Source organism: Sorex araneus, chromosome 1, assembly GCF_027595985.1.
Source record: "Sorex araneus isolate mSorAra2 chromosome 1, mSorAra2.pri, whole genome shotgun sequence".
Taxonomy (NCBI): Eukaryota; Metazoa; Chordata; class Mammalia; order Eulipotyphla; family Soricidae; genus Sorex; species Sorex araneus.
Genome location: NC_073302.1, coordinates 91284250 through 91306733, shown reverse-complemented (window position 1 = coordinate 91306733; position 22484 = coordinate 91284250). Strand labels below are relative to the sequence as shown.

The 22484-nt window shown below is 39.0% G+C and overlaps 1 protein-coding gene across 1 annotated transcript in view; it reads left to right on the top strand.

Annotated features, from left to right (window-relative positions):
- Positions 1 to 8085, top strand: part of RORB (RAR related orphan receptor B) — a 236070-nt gene extending 227985 nt beyond the window's left edge. Inside the window, exon 10 of the mRNA XM_055136616.1 lies at positions 488 to 8085. Within this exon, the coding sequence (XP_054992591.1) occupies positions 488 to 643 (156 nt within the window). The 3' untranslated portion in view covers positions 644 to 8085. The remainder of the gene's footprint in view (positions 1 to 487) is intronic.
- Positions 8086 to 22484: the final 14399 nt, after the last annotated feature.

The following is a 22484-nucleotide window of genomic DNA, read 5'->3' as shown; positions in this document are numbered from 1 at the left end:
ACTCTTTTATATGTTTTACTTCTCTAAGTCCACACAACAATCCAATGAAATGGGTACTTTGTAAGCATTTATAATGAGAAACTTAAGACAGACCATGGGGAATAGCATGGCCGCAAACATTAAATAGCTATTTAGAAACCAGGATTCTCACCTAGCCCACCAGCCTTAGAAACCCCCTCCTCACAATCAAACTAGACCTCCTTCCATACTTATTCCTTAATGCTTTATTATTTAAGAACAATATATTGAGAAGCATTGTCCTACTTCTTTCTCTTGATTTTCCCTTTAGAGCATTAAGCGTGAATATGCATTGTGTGTTGTGTTTTGTCTTGTTCAAAAGGAGAAGCTAGAAATGAGCCTTCTTTCTTTTTTGAACATCTTTTCCCAAGTCATTTCTCTTCATCTGGGGCCCAGAAAAATGCTGATTCAGAAGACAGCACTAATGAGCTTCCCCCTTTGTCTTCTTCCCTGTCTCTCAATTCTGCAGTTAATAGCCAAGATACCAACCATAACAGCAGTTTGCAACTTGCACGGGGAGAAGCTGCAGGTATTTAAGCAGTCCCATCCAGACATAGTGAACACACTCTTTCCTCCGTTATACAAGGAGCTCTTTAATCCTGACTGTGCCACCGTCTGCAAATGAAGGCGACAGGAGAACTGTCTCTTCATCCTGGAATGCATCACCGTTAAGACAAAAGCAATGTGTTCATGAAGACTAAAGAAAAATGTCACTACTGCAACATTAGGAATGTCCTGCACTTAATAGAATTATTTTTCACCGCTACAGTTTGAAGAATGTAAATATGCACCTGAGTGGGGCTCTTTTATTTGTTTGTTTGTTTGTTTGTTTTTGAAATGACCATAAATATACAAATATAGGACACTGGGTGTTATCTTTTTTTTAATTCGGGTATGTTTTGGGAGACAACTGTTTATAGAATTTTATTGTAGATATATATGAAAACAGAGCGGTACTTTACCTGATTACTTTTCCTGTTGATTGTTTCAATATAATTTAAGAAAAATTCACTTAATAGGCTTACCTATTTCTATGTTTTTAGATAGTTGATGCATGTGTAAATTTGTAGCTGTCTTGGAAAGCACTGGACATGTATGTTATAAATATATAATATCTGAGAATATTATATATACTACTTATACATGCACATGCATTGTGGCCTAAGTATCATACCTACTAGCAAAGGAGATTCAGTCGGGCTCTTTTCCTTCTGTGTTATATGTCACCTTTATGTTAGACAATCAGGATTTTGGTTTTCCAGCCAGAGTTTTCATCTGTTGTTGATGGCAAAATGACATAGATTCAGAGATAAGTCTACAAAGGAATAAGTATAGTGCATGGCTTCTGTATTTAAACTCTGATTCTCTCAATGACATCAAAGCCTTGTCAAGATGGTATGTACTAGAGAAAAAAATCTTAAATATTTGTAGCCATTTTCCTGTTTTAAAAATTAGATCAGGTCGAAAAGATAGCTCAATAGACTGGAGCACGAATTTTGTATGCAGGAGGCCCAGATTCGGTCCCCAGTATCACATGGTTCCCTGAGTACACCCTGGAGCAAAACCCAAACACCAAGCCAGGAGTGACACCTGAGCACTGTCAAGTATCGCCCAAACATAAAAAATTTTAAATATATATTTTTAAAGAATTAGATCACAGAGAACATTATGGATCCCAGGACTCTTTTGATTAATAGTAGGTAATATTCATTTACCGCCAACAAGCATTAAAATTTTTCTTTGAATTTTTGTTTATGGCAGAAACTTGATTTGAGTGCTTACTGTGTCTTCAACAGAGAAATACAACCTGTACCTTAAGACCACCAGCAATTTTCTAATAAAATTAGAGTGAAGGAGTAAACAAAAGTCCAGGGCTACTTTTGATGTAAATATTTTCTCTCTAACTTCAGTTTTCGTTAAGAAAAATTTGGAAGAGAATATGCTGAGTAAAAACGTAGTTCTTCATATTTCTCCTGTTGACTAAATCTGTTAGAAAAAGCATCAGTCAAAGGGGAGGCAGGGCCATAGTTTTCTTTCTAATCTGTAGCCTCTTAGTTTCTAGACTCAAATGATGTATTAGAAACATACAATCAAAACTTGATAGACTGGGGGGTAAAGCTGAACTATTCGATAGAACTATTGCACACCAAAGCCCAAAGTATTTGCTAATGTGTCTTAGAGTTGTATGATTCGTCTAGCCTGGAATTATTTCATTGAGCAACTTTGGAAAGCGCAGGATGAAAGAGGAGTGTCAGGACTGGAGAATTTAGACTTTCTAGTACAAGGTCTCTCTTCTTTACGTGCTCTCCCAGCAGAACCCATAATTAGGAAGCATAAATTCCAAGGAGATCCTTCTACCTACATTATGCCCTGCATCTGATCAGATCCAAAGCATTTGATTCACTCTTCCTTCTGAAAGTTTTTTAAGGGAGGGTTTAGAAATATATAAGAAAATGAAAATCAGAAATATATAAGAAAATGAAAGTCAGGAATATATAAGAAAATGAAAATCAGGATCTCCTATAAGTATGATACAGCCACCAACTCCTGAAGACCTTCCCTTTTTTCCTTTCCAAGCACATATGCATAGATGTATACTGGCCTTTTAAAGTTTCTGTCAGTGAAGACTTAGATATTCTTAATCTCTTATGCCCTGCTGAAGTTATGTCGTTGGGAGCTATCTCTACAGTGCCACGAAATTCCTCACTGATAATCAAGCAATTGGATTAGTCTTTTCTTTTAGAAAATAGTCTTTTCCCACCTCATGATTGATGAATTCCAAACCAATGGGGAAAAACAAAAAGGCTTTAAAATAATGAATCTCGTTCTCAGCTACTGTTATATTCAATTAATTTAACTACATTGAGCCAAATTACCTTCAGTGTCTGAGAAGACAGCTGTAGACTGCTTATTATGCTGCTACAGGGACTCCATTCTTTTTGGTGTAAATGTCACTCCTGCTAGCTCTTTGTATAAAGAATTAATTCCAAGAGTCATATTTCCTTCTAATGGAAAGATTACTTTACTGATTGCTAGGAAAACAGGGTAATGGAAGGCACTCAATGAAACCAAGCCGTTTCCAAATGCAATGTATGTTTTATGATTGGCTTGTGATAGGCGATGCTTCATGTGTCTGGTTGGTGTTTTCCTTTGAGCTTTGAACTTATGTCAAACTTTGTTTTCATTGTTCTGTTGGCCTGGTGTTTTAGATTGTCAGCCTATAATTCCTGCTCAGTTGCAAAGGGAATCATTTATTTCCTCCAATTTACCTTAGAGAATTTAAATTGACTCAATTGATGAAGTGACTGAGAACTTTTTCCTTCCTTGTCCCCTGGGTGATGTAGGAAAAAAGATTGTTCCCCACATTTGCCTCAGGAGGTATGGGATTTGAATTTGTGTTGTTTCCACTAATGTATTGGGATGACATAAGCCTTTTGAAGCTAGGGGAAACAGCTACTGATTGAATCAGAACAAAGTAGTAGAAACCAGTAGACACTCTGCCTACTTCAGTTAAGAAGAGATTTCTATTTGGGGCCACAGTTGACAAATTTGTCCCTAAAGAGTCAACTCTTATTGTCTCCAGTAACAAAACTTCTCTAAGAGATGCCCGTTGATTCATCAGAGTATTTTGAAAGTTTGATAATAATATTAAATGTAATATAAATTTAATATAATAGCAATATAATATAAATTTGGATTATCACCGCCTTGTCCCTACCCCATGATGATAGTAGTCACAATGCATTCATGGCAAAGCATACATTGGAAGCAAGAACCCTAGCCCTGAACTTTCACTTCATGCTTCGTAAATGACAATCACTGCTTGATGCAGATGTTGCACTGTATCCACTCAGGGATGTTTCATTCAAAATAAAACATACATCAGGAAGGCGGTGGGAAACAGGAAAATGACAACAAAACGTAAATGGCATAAATAGAAATGCCATTGTGAAAACCTTTCTGACAAGGCTTTCAGACCACTAAGGAGTAACTTCATACTATCAACTAAATTTGTTTTTACTGTTTAAATTTGTCTAAAAGTTACACAGGAGTAAGAATGATGTCTTCTTATTTTCTAAAATCTGCTAAGAGCCAAATAATCCAACTGCCCCATTCATTGTGTATCAAAGCTTCCTTATAATTCCGAAACAACTATTTACAGAAATTTGACTGGTATCAGATGAGCTTTGTAAAAGAGAAATGGGTGAATCTGTGTCAATTGATACTTAAGGGTATCTATGATCTGTAAAAGGAAAGTCAAATTTTAGAAGAAAAATGGGGAAAATAAGGGATTACTAATCTAACATTATATCCTACGTAGAACACTACGTAGGGTCATCTTCATATCCCAATTACAGTGGCATATTATTTTAAGCCCAAAGACTAAAACCTGGGGATGGAAATGTACTCTGCAAACATATTCTTTCTATGTTGTCCTTGTTTTATTTTATATTGTCTTCACGACTCTAGACTAAAGGACTGCAAAGTAGGTGAAAAGCGGGAATGGGAATTGTCTCAAGTAATTAGACTTCTTTGACAGAATCTAAGAAACCCTCAGTCATGTTGAACTCTGAATCGTTAGAAGTGTCCCATCATAGCTGCCTGGCCTGATGCATCACGTCACAGCGGTCAAGCTGAACTGCTTGTAGAAAGCCAGAGGCATGGGTAGTCGACTCACGCTCACTCTCCACCAGCCCGTGTGTATCAGGCTTGAATGCAAAAACGATTCTTGTGTTCTAAAAACAAACTAAAACTTAAACAGCTTTATCCAAAAACCTAAGTCCAATATAAATGCTCTGCCTTCTTTGTTTCTGCTTATTACAGAAGCAAGGAAAAACATTCTACTGATGTTGAAAAATACTAGAAATTAGTTTTTCCTGGCTCTTTTTACTCTGCATGCTTTTGTTTTCAGTGAAGTTGCTACCAGGGGCTGTAAATTGAGGCAAGTTTGTCTGTGCCCTGACAGCACCACCATTCAACAGAACAGCAATAATTTTAAAACGTGCATCGGTAGTAAAACTTTGCACAAAGTCCCCTGTATAAAGGAGAGGAAGAAGCCCACCACCTGCTTTAAAAGAAGTGCTCTTTTATATTCTGTTTCCAACTGGGGGGTACAAGCAACAACCTGATGTGGGTTTTTGGACAATACTGAACAACTGTTTGGTTTTTTAAAGGGAGAGGTTTGTCTCAGGACCAAAGGTGTATGTTATTTTAAAGTAACAGTTAAAGATTCAAAAGCCCAAAAAGGCTGACATAGTGACATTTTCCTATGACACTAGAGCATCTGAGTGACACGGTCCAAAAGCAAGCCGGCCAGGAAAAGCCTCCTATGAAAAGAGACATCCACTGGTCAGCTAAGGCTGAAGTGTTGCTAAAGCAGCTTCTGAACCTTACATAATCTCTCAAGTTATAAACGATGCCAGTGGGTTCAGAGCTTAGAGCTGATCAGGCAAATACAATAGAGACTCACAGTTTGCAGCTTCCAGTTTCAAATAAAATCTAGTGGCCTGTTCTGTTCATCTGGCCAGATCCAACTGTGAATGATGCTAGGGTGGCGTGGGAAGGTAGGGGTGGATGAAGGGGGTGCTGTCTCCCTGATTTCCATGTTTGGCTACCACCACTAGCCAAACTAGAGAACGCAATGAGAGTCACTTGGGGAAAAGCGCAGACTGTCACTAGGCTAACAATTCAGGTTAGCGATAAAACCATGTCAAATTGTCTGACCAGAATTCCTAACCTCAGTGAGCCAGGTGGCTAGCTTTCTTGCCATGCCTTTTTCCTGAAAAGTCAAATGCATGATATTTCTGCTTTTGGAGTCTCCAAGTGTTTTTTCAAATGTGTGACTTCCTCTTTTGAGATGTTTTTCCTTTCCCTTGTTGTAAAGGAAGAGTTGGTTCTGTAGTCATGCTAATGTCGCCCTCCTTTGCTCTGAGGCACAGGACTGGGATTCCTGTGCCAGGGCTGGGGGTTGTCTGTCTGTGCACTTTTTTTCCTAAGCTGCTGAAATTCCTCGGAAGTGAATTGGCCATAGCAATCTTCGCCTCCTGCATGCCGGCGAGCACGACCTCCAGTGAATCAGAAAGGAAAACAAAAAATGCAGCTCAGTGATTGATTGTTCTCCTGGCCAAGCACAAAGCACAAGGTGACTGGAATTGAAACTTCTAGCTGAGGGGAGCCTGGTGTACGCACCCCTGCTGGGCCATGTGACCCTTGTATAAACTGCACCCTCCTGGCCGTGCTGATGGAGGGTGTCACCTGCCTCTTGTCAGGACCACATACACACTAGATATGTCTGATGTCCGAACAGCGACAGACCCCACATCTAAGCACAGCATCGTCTGCTCCGTGTGACTCACACATACACAAGAGTGAAAACTACACCCACAGAAAACTGAGTATGTATTGTAGAAATGTAGAGGAAAAATAAAAATATTTTTTCAAATGTAATTACTTTTAATATATGCTTGTGGAAGGTCTAATACGATGTATACTGTCTCTGTAATTTTTGCTGTAAATAACTGGAGACAGTGAATACACTGATTTTTCTATGTCTCTGTTTAAGCATAAGACTTTGTAACAATTTTGTAGAGGGGGGAAAAAAAACAACAAAGAGCAAATATGTACTTGCTTCCTTTCTGTGTGTTATGTACTTCTCAGAAACTGGTTGTAACAGTTCAAGCATCTTGAGAGGTCATTGGTGTTAAGCGTTCTGCTTCCTTTTGTAATCCAGCAGAGAAAGGATAGGACTGTCAATTCGACTCCGCTCCAAAGAGTTTATTCCAAAAATTTCCTGAAGACCTGAAAATTTTATCTGAACTAGACAACATGAGAAGGAAAAGTGGAAAAATAAACAAAAAGGGTTACCTGAATAAGTCATCCTTCTGTGTAGCAAACGGCTGTGTCCAAATCCTTTCTGCATGGAATGGCTTAAGGAAAACAAACTCTGCTTTCTGATGAACAAGATATTTTTGTACACATTTATTTCTTATTAATAACCTGAGGTCAGACCACTCGTTTGCTGAAGCCATAACTGACCTTCACCAAATAAATGCTGTAAAAAAAATTGGGGGGAAGGGAGGGGAGAGGCCGAGGGAGGAAAATCGAAGGTGCCGTGAGCTGTAGCCGCAGGCAGGAGCAAGTCCAATGACCTTGATGCTTTCCTGCATCCCAAATGTGACTTTAGAAGGCTCGTATTTTATGAGGATCCATTTATAATAATAAAAAGCTATTTAGATTTAAATGAGACTTTCCAATATTTTTGAAATCCCTGACAATACTTCCTTGCTTTTAGGATTGAGAGAACCGATTTTCATATACTTCCAGCATTCAGAGATTTAGTGTTTTTACCTTCGCTCCAGCTGACCCATGTAGAGTAAGGAATGGTTGGAGCTCATAGCTGTTTGGGGCTTGACTGTACCTACCAAACACCAGCGCTCTGCAGGGGCCACGTGTGAGGCGGCAGTTGGCATCTCTAATTAGCATGAGCACCATTGCTGGCAGTGCATAAAAGCTGCATTGCCAACTCTATGTAAGATAAAATTATTCATTCTAAAAAAAAATACTTATACTTTTTTAAGAGAATAATGCCTCCTGTTGTCACCATTGATTTTTCTGGAGCTTAATTACATTATTGTTATTTGTTATTATTGGCCTTTAGAGGCCAATGGCAAACTACAAATAAATCCAGTGACATATATAGTTTTAAAATTTACAATTTTCTGATCTCTCTCGCGCGCTCTCGCTCTCTCTCATTTAATCTGTAAGCCCTAATTTCTGTGTATGTGAGTAAAACTGCAGCCTGAGTCATTTAGGAAGTAAGCATTCAGTTTTTTATTATAAAAATACTAGAATAAAACAGCACTCCCTAACAATTTAAAAAGGTTTTATATTACTTTAGAATGCAATAGGTTTTGTCCTTATTTTATGTCCTGTAAATTATTAGTTGAATACTGTTAGCATTACCTAATAATGCACACATGATTTCTGAATGTTTTCTGTAAATGACAATCAATGTTTATGACGTTCCCTCCTTTAATGCTGAACAAAATTAAAAGAAGAAAAAGGAAACTGTTTTGCCTAATTGTTTTCTTTCCCTCACAGACAGACAGGGTGAAAATAAAGAAGAGAGGTAGCTTTGGGCTTTAAAATATTTTCCCAGAGGTTCTTACCTGCAACGATGCCCTTTCAATCCAGTAAAGAATAGGTAATTGCCTCTTTCTGGGCATGCTTATGTTCTCATGGGCCTGGTCTGAGTTAAAAATATTCACTGAGAAAAGATTCCATCTGAAGTCTAGTCAAATAGCTTACCAGTCACAATAAAAATAATAGTGCATCTCTTTTTCTAGAACCTTCATCAAAGGAAGCTTATTAACAAAGTCATAAGCACCTGTCATGTAATTTCCTTTATTGGAAGTTAAGTTGTAACATAATTTCCATACTTTGAAATAGAAATAGTCACTGCTTCTGGTGAAAGCCTTTATATAATAATGATCAAGTCTCTAAGTCCGGTCTTTTGAATAAAGCATTACCAAGTTTGTTCATCACCAAAATCACTGCTAACCATAAGTGAGTGCTCTGAATCTTTCTTAAAGTGGCAGTAATAGAAAGTAATGCAGTATGATCACCCAAGGTCAGTGGTCTTGAGAACAGGCGGTTCTAAGAGAGACTATCGTGTGGCTGGAGTGATAGTTCAGTGCCAACCCCTGTTCAATTCCCAGCATCCCATATGATACCCTGAGTACTGCCAGGCATGATTCCTGAGTGCAGAGCCAGGAATACCCCCTGGGTATCACCAGGAGTGACCAAAAAAAGAAAAAGAAAGGGAAGAGGCTATTGTTTTACAAGTGATGGAAGTTGTTCAGGTTGGGGTCCTTCATGTCAGCCTTTGGAGCCAGGAGAAACCCTTACAACATGTTTCAGACAAAATTTCTACTTAGACACTCAGACCTGTAAAGCCTGATTAGAGATCACAGAAAACCGTGGCTTTGTTAGGGCACCATGAATGCACTTGGTTACTCCTGATGGTGCTTAGGGGACCATATGGGATACCAGGGATAGAGCCCAGGCCAGCTACGTGCAAGGAAGCACTTTACCAGCTCTGCGATCACTATGGATCTGTCCCTTGGTTTATAACCAGATTTACCTCATTGGAAACAGCAAATACTACTATCCAGCTCAGGCCTATGACACTTTCTCCCATGACTGATCACAGAGCTCTTTCCTCTGTGCGTGGTGATGCTGGGGCTCATGCAAGGCAAAGTCTCTGCCACTGAGCTACTTCCCCAACTAGTGATTGCAGAGGCTTTATTCTCTGCTTTCAATATCATTTTTCAGAAAACTAGATCTAGGAAGTGCTGAAACACAAACTTAAATTTACCTTTTTGTTTTGGGGGTATACCAAGTGGTGCTCTGGACTTACTCCTGGCTCTGCACTTAGGGATTGTTGGGACTGGGGAAAAACATGGGGTTCCAGGGATAGAAGTTGGGTCAGCTGCATGCAAGGCAAGTCTTACCCACTGTACTATCACTCCAGCCCTAAACTTCCTATTTTAAAATTTGGATTAGGTCACAAAGATGCCAATAATGCTACCTTTTGTTTGCATTCTCAGAGATCACCTGTCACAAAGCTTTGTTCCATTCATAGGTATTTCACTTTAGGGGCCAGAGCCATATACAACGTGGACAGCGTTTGCCTTGCAGCCGACCTGAGTCAAACTTTGACATCCCATACTCTCCCGCAAGCACTACTAGGAGTAACCCCTGAGCATCACTGGATATGACCCAAAAAGCCAAAAAAACAAAAAGTATCTTATTTTATCTAAGAGTAAGAATTGGCAGCATGTTCCTCTCATCATAGCAGCTAGTGTTCACAAGATATTTCAGGAATCAAATAAAATAACCAGGGTTTGGCCCCACAGCACGTGACAGAAGTTCATTGACCCAAGTAAAGAGGCAAATTGAAGCAAACTCCCTCACGTCATTAAGGCAGGAGTATCTCAAATTAGCAAGTCACTGGGCTCTAGAAGTTCTCTGACTGTTTTCTGAACTCAAACATTCAAAGTTTAACTGGTGGAAGAAATCTTTTCCTAGAAAACTAAAATTCCTATTCACTGTGTATCAAAGACCTATAAATCTCCCATGTTCATGAGGGAAGGCATGACCAAAGTCTGAGCATTCAATAAAAGTGTCAGCTATGGGTATTATCCAGTATTGACTTGACTCTGTAACTGAAGCTGCCCTCCTCCCTATGTCCTGTCTTTCTACTATTTTATCCCTAGAGCAAAACCCTCTCCAGCAGAAATCAGATATACACAGATTTTTCTTTTCATATTTTTTAAATTTTATTATCACTGTAGCACTGTCATCCCGCTGCTCATCGATTTGCTTGAGCAGGCACCAGTAATGTCTCCATTGTGAGACTTGTTGTTACTGTTTTTGGCATATCAAATACGCCATGAAGAGCTTGCCAGGATCTGCCTTGCGGGTGAGATATTCTCAGTAGCTTGCCTGGCTCTCCTAGAGGGGCAGAGGAATCGAACCCTGATCGGCCGCATGCAAGGCAAACGCCCTACCGCTGTGCTATCCGATTAACAAAGTTACTCATAGTCGGGCTTGTGGACATGCTTTCAACATTACAAATGAGAAGAGCAAATGGCAGCCCATAGGTACAGGAAACTAGAAGAATGTTCTTCTACTTAAATCTACTTCTACTAAAGTCCAAAGTTTTAACCAAAAGTAATAGAAAGAGAGGAATCAAATGTCTACGAGAGGTTAAACTGAATTTCCCTGATTTTTACAGAAGACTCAGGTTGGCAGGATACCAACAACAGGGCAAAAGACCTGGAACCTAATTTGTAAAACAAATTGAACATAAAAGCTGAGTTTTGGCATGTCCCTCTCAAAATCCCCACTCCAGTTTGCTCAAATCACAAAGTCTCCATCAAAAATAAAAGGAACTGGGAAATTTAGCACTTCTTTAGCTACGCCACAGCACAAATTTAAAAAAAAAATAAAGGTCTTAGTTTCTAAGAAATGGAAGTCATTATAACTGCACTCATGAGTTCTTTTGTGACTGTCAAAGCAGTGGGCCAAGTGTCATTTTAGATGTTATACTCACTGACTATTTTGTATGAGGCCAAAAGAGGGGGAAGCAAGAGAGGGCATGCAGAGTGGCACAATTGGTTTGCATGGGTTTGATCTAGGCACATTCCACCAGTCAGAATAATCCCAATTATGAAAATTATATCCATGTGCTCACAGGGAAAAAGACACTGGTTTGGGAAAACATCACAATCAAAAATATGAAAGAAATTAAATGTTTCTCTTCCTTGATTTATCAGATATTGCAACTATCATTTATTCACTTATTTTATTCAATAAATATTTATTTGTGTTACTATATGCCAAGTCCTATTGAAATATCTTCTGAAATGTGATAGGTATATAGTCTCTACCTTTATAAAATCTACAGTTTAGGTTAAATAAATGTGGCAAACAAGATGACAAAGACAGACATAATAAAAGAACTATTTTTAAAACATTATTACAACTGTTACATAAGCTACCAAAAAAATTACAGGCTGTTCCTACAGATGGTTACTTACTCTCAATGTGGTTCTACTATTGAACTCATTATCATCAAGCAGGGCCCATTCTGCTTCTTCAAAACAATGTTAATTGTTTAACTAATTTCTTTATGGTGAGATCAAATCTTCCTTCTACTGTCTTTCCTCCTGTTTATCACTAGTTCTTTTCATAGATTCTAAACAGAGTAAGTGTATGTTCAAAAAGATCTTTGTCATATCAACACCTTAAATAAAATAGATTCATCTTTTACACCTCACTGTGAGTCTTATTTTTCACATGCTAAAAAATGTTACCCAAATATAATCTGTTCATGAAGACAAGTATTGTTCACTAGAAGAATTCCATCAAGACAAGCAGAAACAGACCAGTGACATGAGGACCAATAAGAGCTCCTCTATCAATGGTGTTGGTCATATGTGCATTTAGAATATGGGTCTCACATGCACTTGTGATTTAAGATGGAGGGATGATGATGATGATGATGATGATGATGATGATGATGTTGATGATGATGTGGTGAGGTCCATAGACAGAGTTGGTAACAACTGCAGTTGAGACAAGTTTGTACTTGCAATCCCCAAGAGAAAATATTTTATAATATGCTGTACAAGGCCACAACATAGAGAAGCACCAGGGTGGGGCAGAAAGAGGAAAGATGGGCTTGAGGGAAATGTCCTGGACCAGAGCTTTCCCTGCATTCTCCACAGGAAAGAATGAATCAAGCAGTGTAAGTGGGTTCAGGATTGTCTACTCTGGCTGATTTTGGTGCATCTGTGTCTATTCCCCGGCTCTGGAATGATCGAGTTGGAGGCATAGTGACAGAATATGAGAACCCAATAAAGAAGGAGGTTGAAATGACAGATCATTTTGGTTTGCTTTTGAAAGAGGCTTCCATAAACAAATACTTGCTTTTTCCTAGGCATGACTTGCTCTGAGAGGCCAGTTTTTAGTGGTTCCAGTTATAAGCAAGGATCCAAATGCCAAAGAATCAAAACAACATGAAAATGTTTAATACAAGTTGATTCATGCATATTGAGCCTTGGAAAGAAAAATCTATTTTCAAAGCTTATGTATGGAGATAGAGCAATTCCTTTCATGGATGGAAAGTTTTTGAAACATTCAACCTGTGTTTTCTTTCCTGTTTAAGCTCTACATTTAAGCTCATATCTCCAGATCTACACAATCCCCTAATTCAAAGATATCTTACTTCCAGAACCTTTACTTCAAGGTCCTAATTTCTAGAGATGTCAGAGCCCTTCCCCCTCCAGTAAGGGAGGATTTGGCTTACTAATTTATTCAGTTCTTATTTTTAAGCTTCTACTCTGGATGGACTAGAGCAATAGCACAGCAGGTAGGGCATTTGCCTTGCATGTGGCCGACCCAGGTTCGATCCCTCCATCCCTCTCAGAGAGCCCGGCAAGCTACCAAGAGTAGCCCACCCACACACCAGAGCCTGGCAAGCTACCAGTCATGTATTCAATATGCCAAAAATAGTAACAACAAGTCTCACAAATGGAGATGTTACTGGTGCCCGCTCAAGCAAATCGATGAACAAAGGGATGACAGTGCTACAGTGCTACTCTGGACAGAAGGTATATCAGTCATGAATATATGAGTTTTCTAGGTTTGGTGTAATAAAGTGCACAGATGGAATGACTTAACAGACATTCTAGAGCCAGGTTTCTAGAGCCAAGAATCCAGGATCAAGGTATTGGCAGAATTGGTTCCTTTTCAAGGCTGTGAGGAAGAGCATATTCATGGCTTCTGCCTACCTTCTAGTGGTTTTCTGACATGCTAGCATTCCTTGGCTCGTTGAATTACTATCCTCATCTCTGCCTTCATTTTCACATGGCATTCTCCCCAAGCACATGGCTGTGTCCAGACTTACGAGGCATACTGGATTAGTGACCATGCTAACGACTGTATTTTAAATTGACTCCTATTAGGAAGACCCTCTGTCTAAACAGGATCATATCACTAAAGGATATCATGCTGAGTGAAGTCAGTCAGAAGGAAAGGGATAGATACAGAATGCTCTCGCTCATATGTGGGATCTGAAGATACACAGCAAGGCTGCAATAAAAGGTCAAAGTCAACACAATGAAAGAACTAATCCACAAAACAGAATTAGTAGCCATTGAACAATTGAAAAGAAAAGTCACTGAGCACCTTGAGGAAGGGAAATGGACACACTGGTGATGGGTATGGTGTTGGAATAAGAAAGAGGGAAATCTTCATTAACAATACTGTAAATCTCAGTACCTCAATAAATAAAAATGCCTAAAAATTAAAAAGGGTCTTTTCAAAGACTAAGAATACAAACTTCATTTGGAAAGGAGATAGAAGGAAAGGAAGGAAGGAAGGAAGGAAGGAAGGAAGGAAGGAAGGAAGGAAGGAAGGAAGGAAGGGAGGGAGGGAGGGAGGGAGGGAGGGAGGGAGGGAGGGAGGGAGGGAGGGAGGGAGGGAGGGAGGGAGGGAGGGAGGGGGAGAATAAGAAGAAGGAGGAAGGAAAGAGAAAGAAGATCAAGAGAAAAAAGAGAGGAAGAGAGATGAGGAAGGGAGAGAAGAAAAACAAGATCACACTCTGAGATAACAAGTGTTAAAATTCCAACATATCTTTTTGGAGAGATACAATTAATCCAATCCATTAAAATGAATGAAAAGCAATTAACATGTTTCTTCGTGCCACATAGTATACATTCCCATGATATTTTTAATTTTTCACCACTCAATGAAATGGCAACATTCTAAATGGATTTCAGGAAAATCAAAGATATTCCTTCAACATTTGTCTGTGAATTCACAATTCATACACCTTATTCTTAATGCAAAAGAAAGAGAGTCAATGCAGCATCAAAAAATAATGCTTCAAGAATTGTTTATAGAAGGAGGGCCAGACAATGGTTGGAAGCTTGCCACAAGTGGTGGGGATGGTGCGAAGGGCAGTTAGGATAGAGAAGAGACCAGTTTAACAGTCATAGTTAGAAATGATCACTTTGTACAGTAAATGAATATTGAAAGTACGTAAAGGGATATACATGATAACCTTTCAGTATCTGCATTGCAAGCCATAATGTGCAGGAGAGAGGGGGAGAGAGGGAGAGAGAGAGAGCAGGTAGGGTTATGTACAGTGAAGGGATGGGTCTTGGAACAATATATGACCCAATCATGAATAATTTTGCAACTGTGTATCTCACTGTGATTCAATAAAAATTAAAAAAAAATAAAAAAGAACTGTTTTACAGAGATGAGCTTACCACTGTGAAAATTCGCCTTAATAAAACCAGTAGGGTTGGCATCTTCAACCTCTGTCCAGCAGGGGCTGATTGCAGAGATTGAGAGGGAGACACAAGGGCTGTTCAAGCTTTAGGGTCACAGTCCCCAGGGAGCTCACAGGCTGCCCATTTATTCAGTACAGTATCTCCCCCACCCTGGCTCCCAGGCATGAGCCATTGTAAGTTCACTGAGACAATAAGGACAGTGAGTAAGGAAGCACATCAATATTCAGCGGGTGCCTTAAGAGTAAAGTTATGACAATTTCATATTCTATATTTGTTCATGTTGCTCTCTACATCTGAAAGACCCTAAGTTGCTTTATCCCATCCCTTTCTGGCCCCCCACTGACTGCAGACTGTAGGTCACGCATGATAGTTATCATTTACACTGGAAAAAAATTTGCAGTGTAAATGATATATTGCCCCATTTTACTGTAAATGACCTACATTGTTTTATCCAGGGGACTATTCTGACCTTGGAGTTTTTTGTAAGAGTGACAATTTCCTTCAATCCTAGTACGGGAAACATGGGTTGCATTCAAAGGGAAAACTCTGGTGAAGGGAGCAGTATTGAAGCACTTTACTCATGAATCCCAGGCACTAGTTGTATTAAAAAATCATGGAGCCTGATTTTTAAAATTTTAATACTACTGGGTCAGAGAGAAGAGATGAAGTTATTTGAAAAAAAGATCAGAAAGTTAAGAAGTAAATATATAAAGTGGAAATTCAGAGAGTTAAATATCACCAGCCAATCCCAAATATACTCACAACCCTCCCGATGTTTGTCCAAGAGACCAAATGCCTCCACTTCTTTATTCAAATATGAACTTAGAGATTGTGCAGCACTCTTCTCACAGCCAGCTAAATATATTGTATCGGGAGGATAGCGAAGGGAATTGGCAATCCTTTTATAACTCTAAGAGATAGCAGAAGGGATTTACCAAATGATAGTTTTACCGGAGAGGTGGTCCTAACCGAGCTACCATTTAATATGATCTAGACGTTAGCAACCTCTGTCTCTTCACATCTCATCCATCCCTCACCATCTCCTACAAACCTAAGGCCATGCAGTAAGCTAACATGCTTGGATGGAGCACCATGGGGATTCTTCTCATTTCAAAGCTCAAACACCGTTTTTAAGATGGGATTGAATTAAGGACTAAGATGGGTGAGTGGAAAGAGTAACATCAGGAAAGATTTTTTCAGTATAAATGATAACTCTCAGGACCTACAGTCTGCAGAGATATCCCCTCCTAAAAACCACACCACAGCATCAGCCCGAAAATTCTTTTTCATTGCACTGCAAAATTTCCTGTGTGCAACTCAGTAGGAGGGATGGGTACTCAAGCTGTGTATGACTGAATTACATGCATGAGAATATGTAAATCTGTATCTGTGCCCTCACAGTGATTCATTAATAAAAAAGTTCTTTTAAAAAAAGAGAAAAACAAGAAACATATGGAAAATGTCAAGTGATTTTTGTCTTGTACTTAAAGCTATTAAATCCTACGATGGCTCCAGTCTTGAAAGAAAATGTCCTAAATATATCAGGCATTCGAATAATCCCACAGGGGAAGAGACTGCGAAACAATAGTGGAAGGGTCTTAAACAGTTATAGAGGCATTGGAGTTCTCAACCAGGAAACAAATCACCTGAGTAGTGTTAGAAACGCTGACACCTCAATAACAAATAAAACAAAATAAATACAACATTCTCTGATACACACTTAAGTCCTACATTATCCAGCTAAACCAACCTCATCATTACTGATTTCTTTTTAAATCTAATTATTTCTGAGTCTCTATAGAGGTAAGTTTTCCTCAATTCCTCTTCTCAAAACATCATTCCTCCCAGAAATTGGAAATTAAATTTTTATTTTATCTGATTTTTCAAGGACAACTTTCAGATGGATACATGGCACAACTCTGGGAAATACTCTTCTATTTCTTAGCAGAATTTTCATCTTTCATCCAGACAGACTCAAGGCAGACTGCTCCTCTTTCTAATCTACATTTTCGTGAGGAATCCCAGACAGATATTTAGACAATACCAGCCAACTAGCAACTTTGGTTTCACTTATACATTCCTCTTTACCTTTGCAAAACAAATGCTGCCAGTCACCTTCTATGCACTGTGCCTTAAAATAGTCTCTAAATATAATTTCTTCAGAGTTTGAAGAGAGAGCATGGGGATTAAGACGTGTGCCTTGCGTGCAGCCAACCCTGGTTTGAACCATGGCAGCACATGCTCACTTGAGCAACCTTGGGGAGGTTGGGTAATCCCCAGAACAACAGAACCCAAGCAGTGCCACATCTTTGGGTCAACAAATTGAAATACAAGCCTGGTTGGCTGAGAATTACCAGGAAGACCTTGGAAGACCCCATGCCCAATCTTTTTTTAAAGAACCTAAACTTTTTTTTAAAGGAGTGTTAATAGTTTTGCATTCAAGTTTTTCACCTAGTTAATACCAACTATTTTCCTGCCTGTCCCTTTAATCAGAGATAACAATTTGATCAGAGATAACAAATTCCAAACGGCAAGGCATGTCATCATGTGTAAAAGAAATATCTGAGGAGGGAACAAAAAGAAGAGCAGATCTAATTTTCCAGAATCATGTCCTTTCCTTATCCATCCGATAAATATAAACGTGTACTTATTACATGTTAAAGATGATATGAGGGTGAAGCATTCGTTAAGATGGTCCCTTGTCTTTGAGCTTTTCATTGTGTTGAAAGGCAACAGACCAAGGCAACCGCACGTTCTGAAAGAGATATTTGGGGAGAGGCCTGTGGAAATTGCAAAGAAGGAATATTTAAATATATTTGAATATTTGGGGATAATTGTGAAAGAGAATGGAGAAGCCTTGAGAAAGAGGTATTTCCCAGAGGGGAAGCTTAGAACACCTTGCAAGCATTTAATTATAAGTTTGAATCCCGGGTATCCCACATGCAGAAAGTGTGACCCTCACTGCTCCTCTGGCTAAGCTGGCAGGACTGGTGGCTGTAATTGCTGGCGTTCTAAGCTATTTACAGCCCACTGCAGCCAAATGTGTATAAGCGCTATGAGAAGGCTGTGACCCCAACAAGCCCCACCACTAAAAGTGATGCACAAGCAACACATCTAGGAAGCACAAACTCTGGCAGGTCTTGTGAGCACAGCAGCAACTCCCGGCGAGCACCACCAGCAGAACTTGCTTGTCTAGAGGGAGAGGGTAAGCCCTCGTGAGCACAACCACAATTGAAAGGTCTGTAGAACTCCTTGTGGACCACAGTTAAGTGTGTGAGCCACACAACCCCAAAGGAACATGAGCGCCAAGGCCAACTGTGGAAGTGACCCGTCAACACCACCACAACATCTAACCACAAACAAGGGCCCCAGAAGTAGTACAGCAGATAGGGTGCTTATCTTCATGCAGCAGACCCAAGTGTGACCCCAGCACCTCCAAATGATTCCCCGAGTCCACCAGGAGTGACCCCTGAGCCCAGAGCCAGGAGTAAGCCCTGAGCACCACCAGGCCCTAAAACAAATAAACAAATACAATCAAGATGAAGAGAGGGGGGAAGAGAGGAAATCAAATAAACAAATAAATAAGTCTTTTGAACTGAATCCTCAGGAATAACAAATTCGTATTCATAGAGTGTTTACTAAAATACTGAGATCTATAATACTATTAATAATACTTTTCATGTATACACTGCCCTTCTCACCAAAGAGCACGTGTCCCTCCACCAGTGTCCCAGGGGTCCCTCCCAGCCACCCGCCTATCCCCATGTAAGCTCAGTTCTATAGACAAAACTATAAGTGACAATGACTTTGGCCATGCGTTGTTTTCTAACTATTTTTCTTTATATCCCACAATGAAAAAAATCGTTTTATTTTGCACAGGTAATTGACACCTACATACACATAGATGATTAAAGATAAATTCATAAAAATCCATAAAATTGTAAATCAGTTAGTTGAAAAATAATTTCTTGATTTTTTGGCGTCACACCCAGAGATGCTCAGGGCTTAATCCTGGCTCTGCACTCAGAAATTACTCCTGGTGGTGCTTGGGGGACCATATGGGATGCTGGGAATAGAACCCAGGTCGGCTGCATGCAAGGCAAACACCCTACCCACTGTACTATTACTCTGACCCCGAAAAAAAACTTCTTTTTTTCAAAAAACATATCTTTCTCTTTGAGGATATACTAATTTAAAAATCTAATAGTATGAATAATTCTATGCAAATACATTTAAAATTAACCTAAATAGATCAATTCCACAAATACGCAATTTACTAAGAGTGAGGAGAGATGAAATAAGAAATTTTTAAAGGGAAAACCTGAATAGACCTCTGGAAGTATAAATATGTATTTTATCTGAAAAAGGAAATATAGGCTTTATACTAGAAAATATTATTTTATAGATAATGCCTAGATATCTCATTCATTAGTAAAAGAGTATAATAAAAATCTCTATAAATGCAAAAAAAGCATCTGAATAGACATAGAACATTCAATATAAATCAAACATTAATTTATTATTGAAAAAGTATTAAATCCCCCTAACAAGCTAGGAATAAACGAACCTTCCATAATCTAATAGAGGGCACCATAAGTGAATCTTGTACTTAATGGGAAAGTTCTGAAAAGTTTGTTTTCTCTTTTAAAGAAATGCTTCTTACAAAACTTAAATACTTCTTACAAAACTGTTTTCAGGGCTATGAATTCCCCAGACTGCTGCTTATTCACAAAACTCTATATCATTCCTTCACATCTTGGTAAGGCACTCATTTCATTGAGCTTATTTATTTGTTTGTTTGTTTTGTTATTTTTCTTTTACACTATTTTTAAATTTTTAATTGATTTTAATTAAAACATCATGATTGACAGAGTTGTTCATTACGCAGTTGTCTCACGCATTTAGTGTTCCAACACCAACAGTGTGACCTTCCCTTCGCCAATATCCCCAGTTTCCCTGTGTAAGTCAGAATCTTTAAAAATATTTCTGTGAGTTTGGGTCTTGAAATTTCAAAGTAAAAAAAAAAATTTGAAGTTGGATTTGAAGTTGAAAATTAGGCGCCACAAGGTGTGTGTCTGAGGGAGAGGGGTATGGCACTTTGCTCCCTATAAGCAATAAAAAAACTAGAAACGTTCCTTCTCCATTCCTATTTCCAAAATCCTTTGGGCTAATATGCTTTTGAGCATTTCTCATTGCTCCTCTTCCCCTCACTGCCCAAATTTCATGATTTTATCGACTCCTCCTGGTTTCTTCTCCCTCTCTTTCCTTTTATACTTCTTTCCCCTCTGGACAGTCTTAGAAACTCTGGATTCTTCTCCAAAACTTGCATACATTAAAACTATTACGCTTTCATAGGACAGAAGGCTTTATTTTCTATGGAAGGGGGTTGGACTCTTGCATGTGACCAACCCTGGCTTGATCCCCAGCACCTCATATGGCCCTCATATGAGCACCACTAAGAGTGACACTTTAGCACAGAGCCAGGAACACTTCCTGAGCATCACTGTTGTGACCACCTCCCCCTCAAAAAAAGAATTTAATCACTGATAGAATATTTAAAACAAAATCTGTATATTTGATTACATCATTGATAACTGAGCTTAATATTTGGTATACTAATTTATTATTTTTCTGTAAGAAACTGCTTGAATCCCAAGAGTCCTGGTTGCCGCAGACATACTGAGCACCCAGCAACCTTCCTCAGACTCTCCAGTTCTGTGTGTGGGAAATGGTTCTGGAATGTAATCTGGAAAACACTAGAGGGTATTTTCGCCAAGTCTCCCTTTGCGCATAAGCTGATACAATAGAGGCTGACCTGCCAGTCAAAGCCCCTGGTGAGATCTATGCCAGCCTGCCTCCTTGCCCTCTGTTCACTCTACCTGCATTGGAATTAAATTGCAAAGTCTTCCCAGCTGGTGCAACAGCTTTGGTCTATAATTTACGTTCTGGCTCTTAGTCCATGCTTAGTCCATGGACACAAATCCCTAAGCTTCCCATTGCGAATGGCATCTTTAGTAAAGCATGGGTCTCACGGTAAATAATCAACTCATAATTTTGCCTTCAGCTGGAATGAAATGTGTCCCCAGATTTCCCAGTCTGGAGACTCTTGCCAAGACAACAAAGGCCTGCCAGGTGTTCAGGCTCGAGTGAGCATCTGCTCAGCTGCACATTTGACCAAAATGGCCACTGGTCTGTGCTTATATTCCACAGATGTGTTGTCAGAATCAGCAGGGAAAGAAAAGACCCCAGTGCCTGCTTGAAGAGGAAAGGGAAGGTGGTGTGTGCCGTCATTCATTTCTGAAATAACTTCCACGTACCCACTGCGTACCTGGGCACAGAATCCCCTATCTCTTTTGAGAAAGAAGTAGATAATTGGAAAAGGATACAGGTGGTGAAAGTAGCCTGTTCAGGTATCAAGCAGAATTAGCACATACTGATTTTGAGTATAATAGGAACCAACCACATGGAGTTTGTTTCATTTTACAAGGTCTTACACATATTCTTCCTCTGAGCATCAAAACGGCCCATTACAGGAAAAAACAGGCCTATTAAAGATCATCAATGATGTAAGCACTATTTCCAAAATTCAACTATGTACAAAATTCCCACTGTAAACTGAAGTAAAGTATAAACAAGAATTAAAATAATTTCTTCTGATCTTAACATTACTAGGTATATTTAAGAAAGCATGGTTTTTTAATTAATTTAATCACTAAAATATTCCATATTGCAATAATACTACATTTTTTATTTAATCTGCAGTGCCAAAAAAATATTTCTTAAAACTATAAACTAAGCTTCCTAGCTAACCAGTTGGGGGTCAAATGTTATAAGGGGAGATCAAAGGAGAAAAGTTTATGGTTTTGAAGAATGTCTGTCAAGAAAGATATTCATAATAAAAGCTCTAACATGTGAATAGAAGAAAACTGCCTAATAAGGAAAATTATTTAATCAATGAAAATATTAGACAAAAGAAATAAAAATCTTGGGGCTGGAGCAATAACACAGCAGGTAGGGTGCTTTCCTTGCATGCGGCTGACCCGGGTCTGATCCCCAGCATCCCATATGGTCCTCTGAGCACCGCCAGGGGTAATTCCTGAGTGCAGAGCCAGGAGTGACCCCTGTGCATCGCCGAGTGTGACCCAAAAAAGAAAAAATAAAAACAAAAAAATAAATAAAAATCCTTATACTTTTAAATTTTATTTTCTTCACTATTACAATACTGTATCATCTTTATTTCGTATTTGGTTTTTTGTTTATTTGCTTTGTGTTTGGCTTTTGAGTCATACCTGGCAATGCTCAGGACTTATTCCTGGTTCTGCACTCAGAAATTATCACTAGCAGCACTTGAGGGATGCTGGAGATTGATCCTGGGTCAGTGATGTGCAAGGCAAATGCCCTACCAGCTGTACTATTGCTCTAACCTCCCGTCTTTATATTTAAAATAATATAACGGCGTATCTTGAAAACCAAAAATACCAATTTTCAAAAAGCTGTTCCAATTAAAAGGAAACATTCCTTAGAGGATTGCATAGTCAATATGTAAAAATCTGTTTTACTTTACTATATGCCAAAGTAAAACTCATTCAACTACAGTAG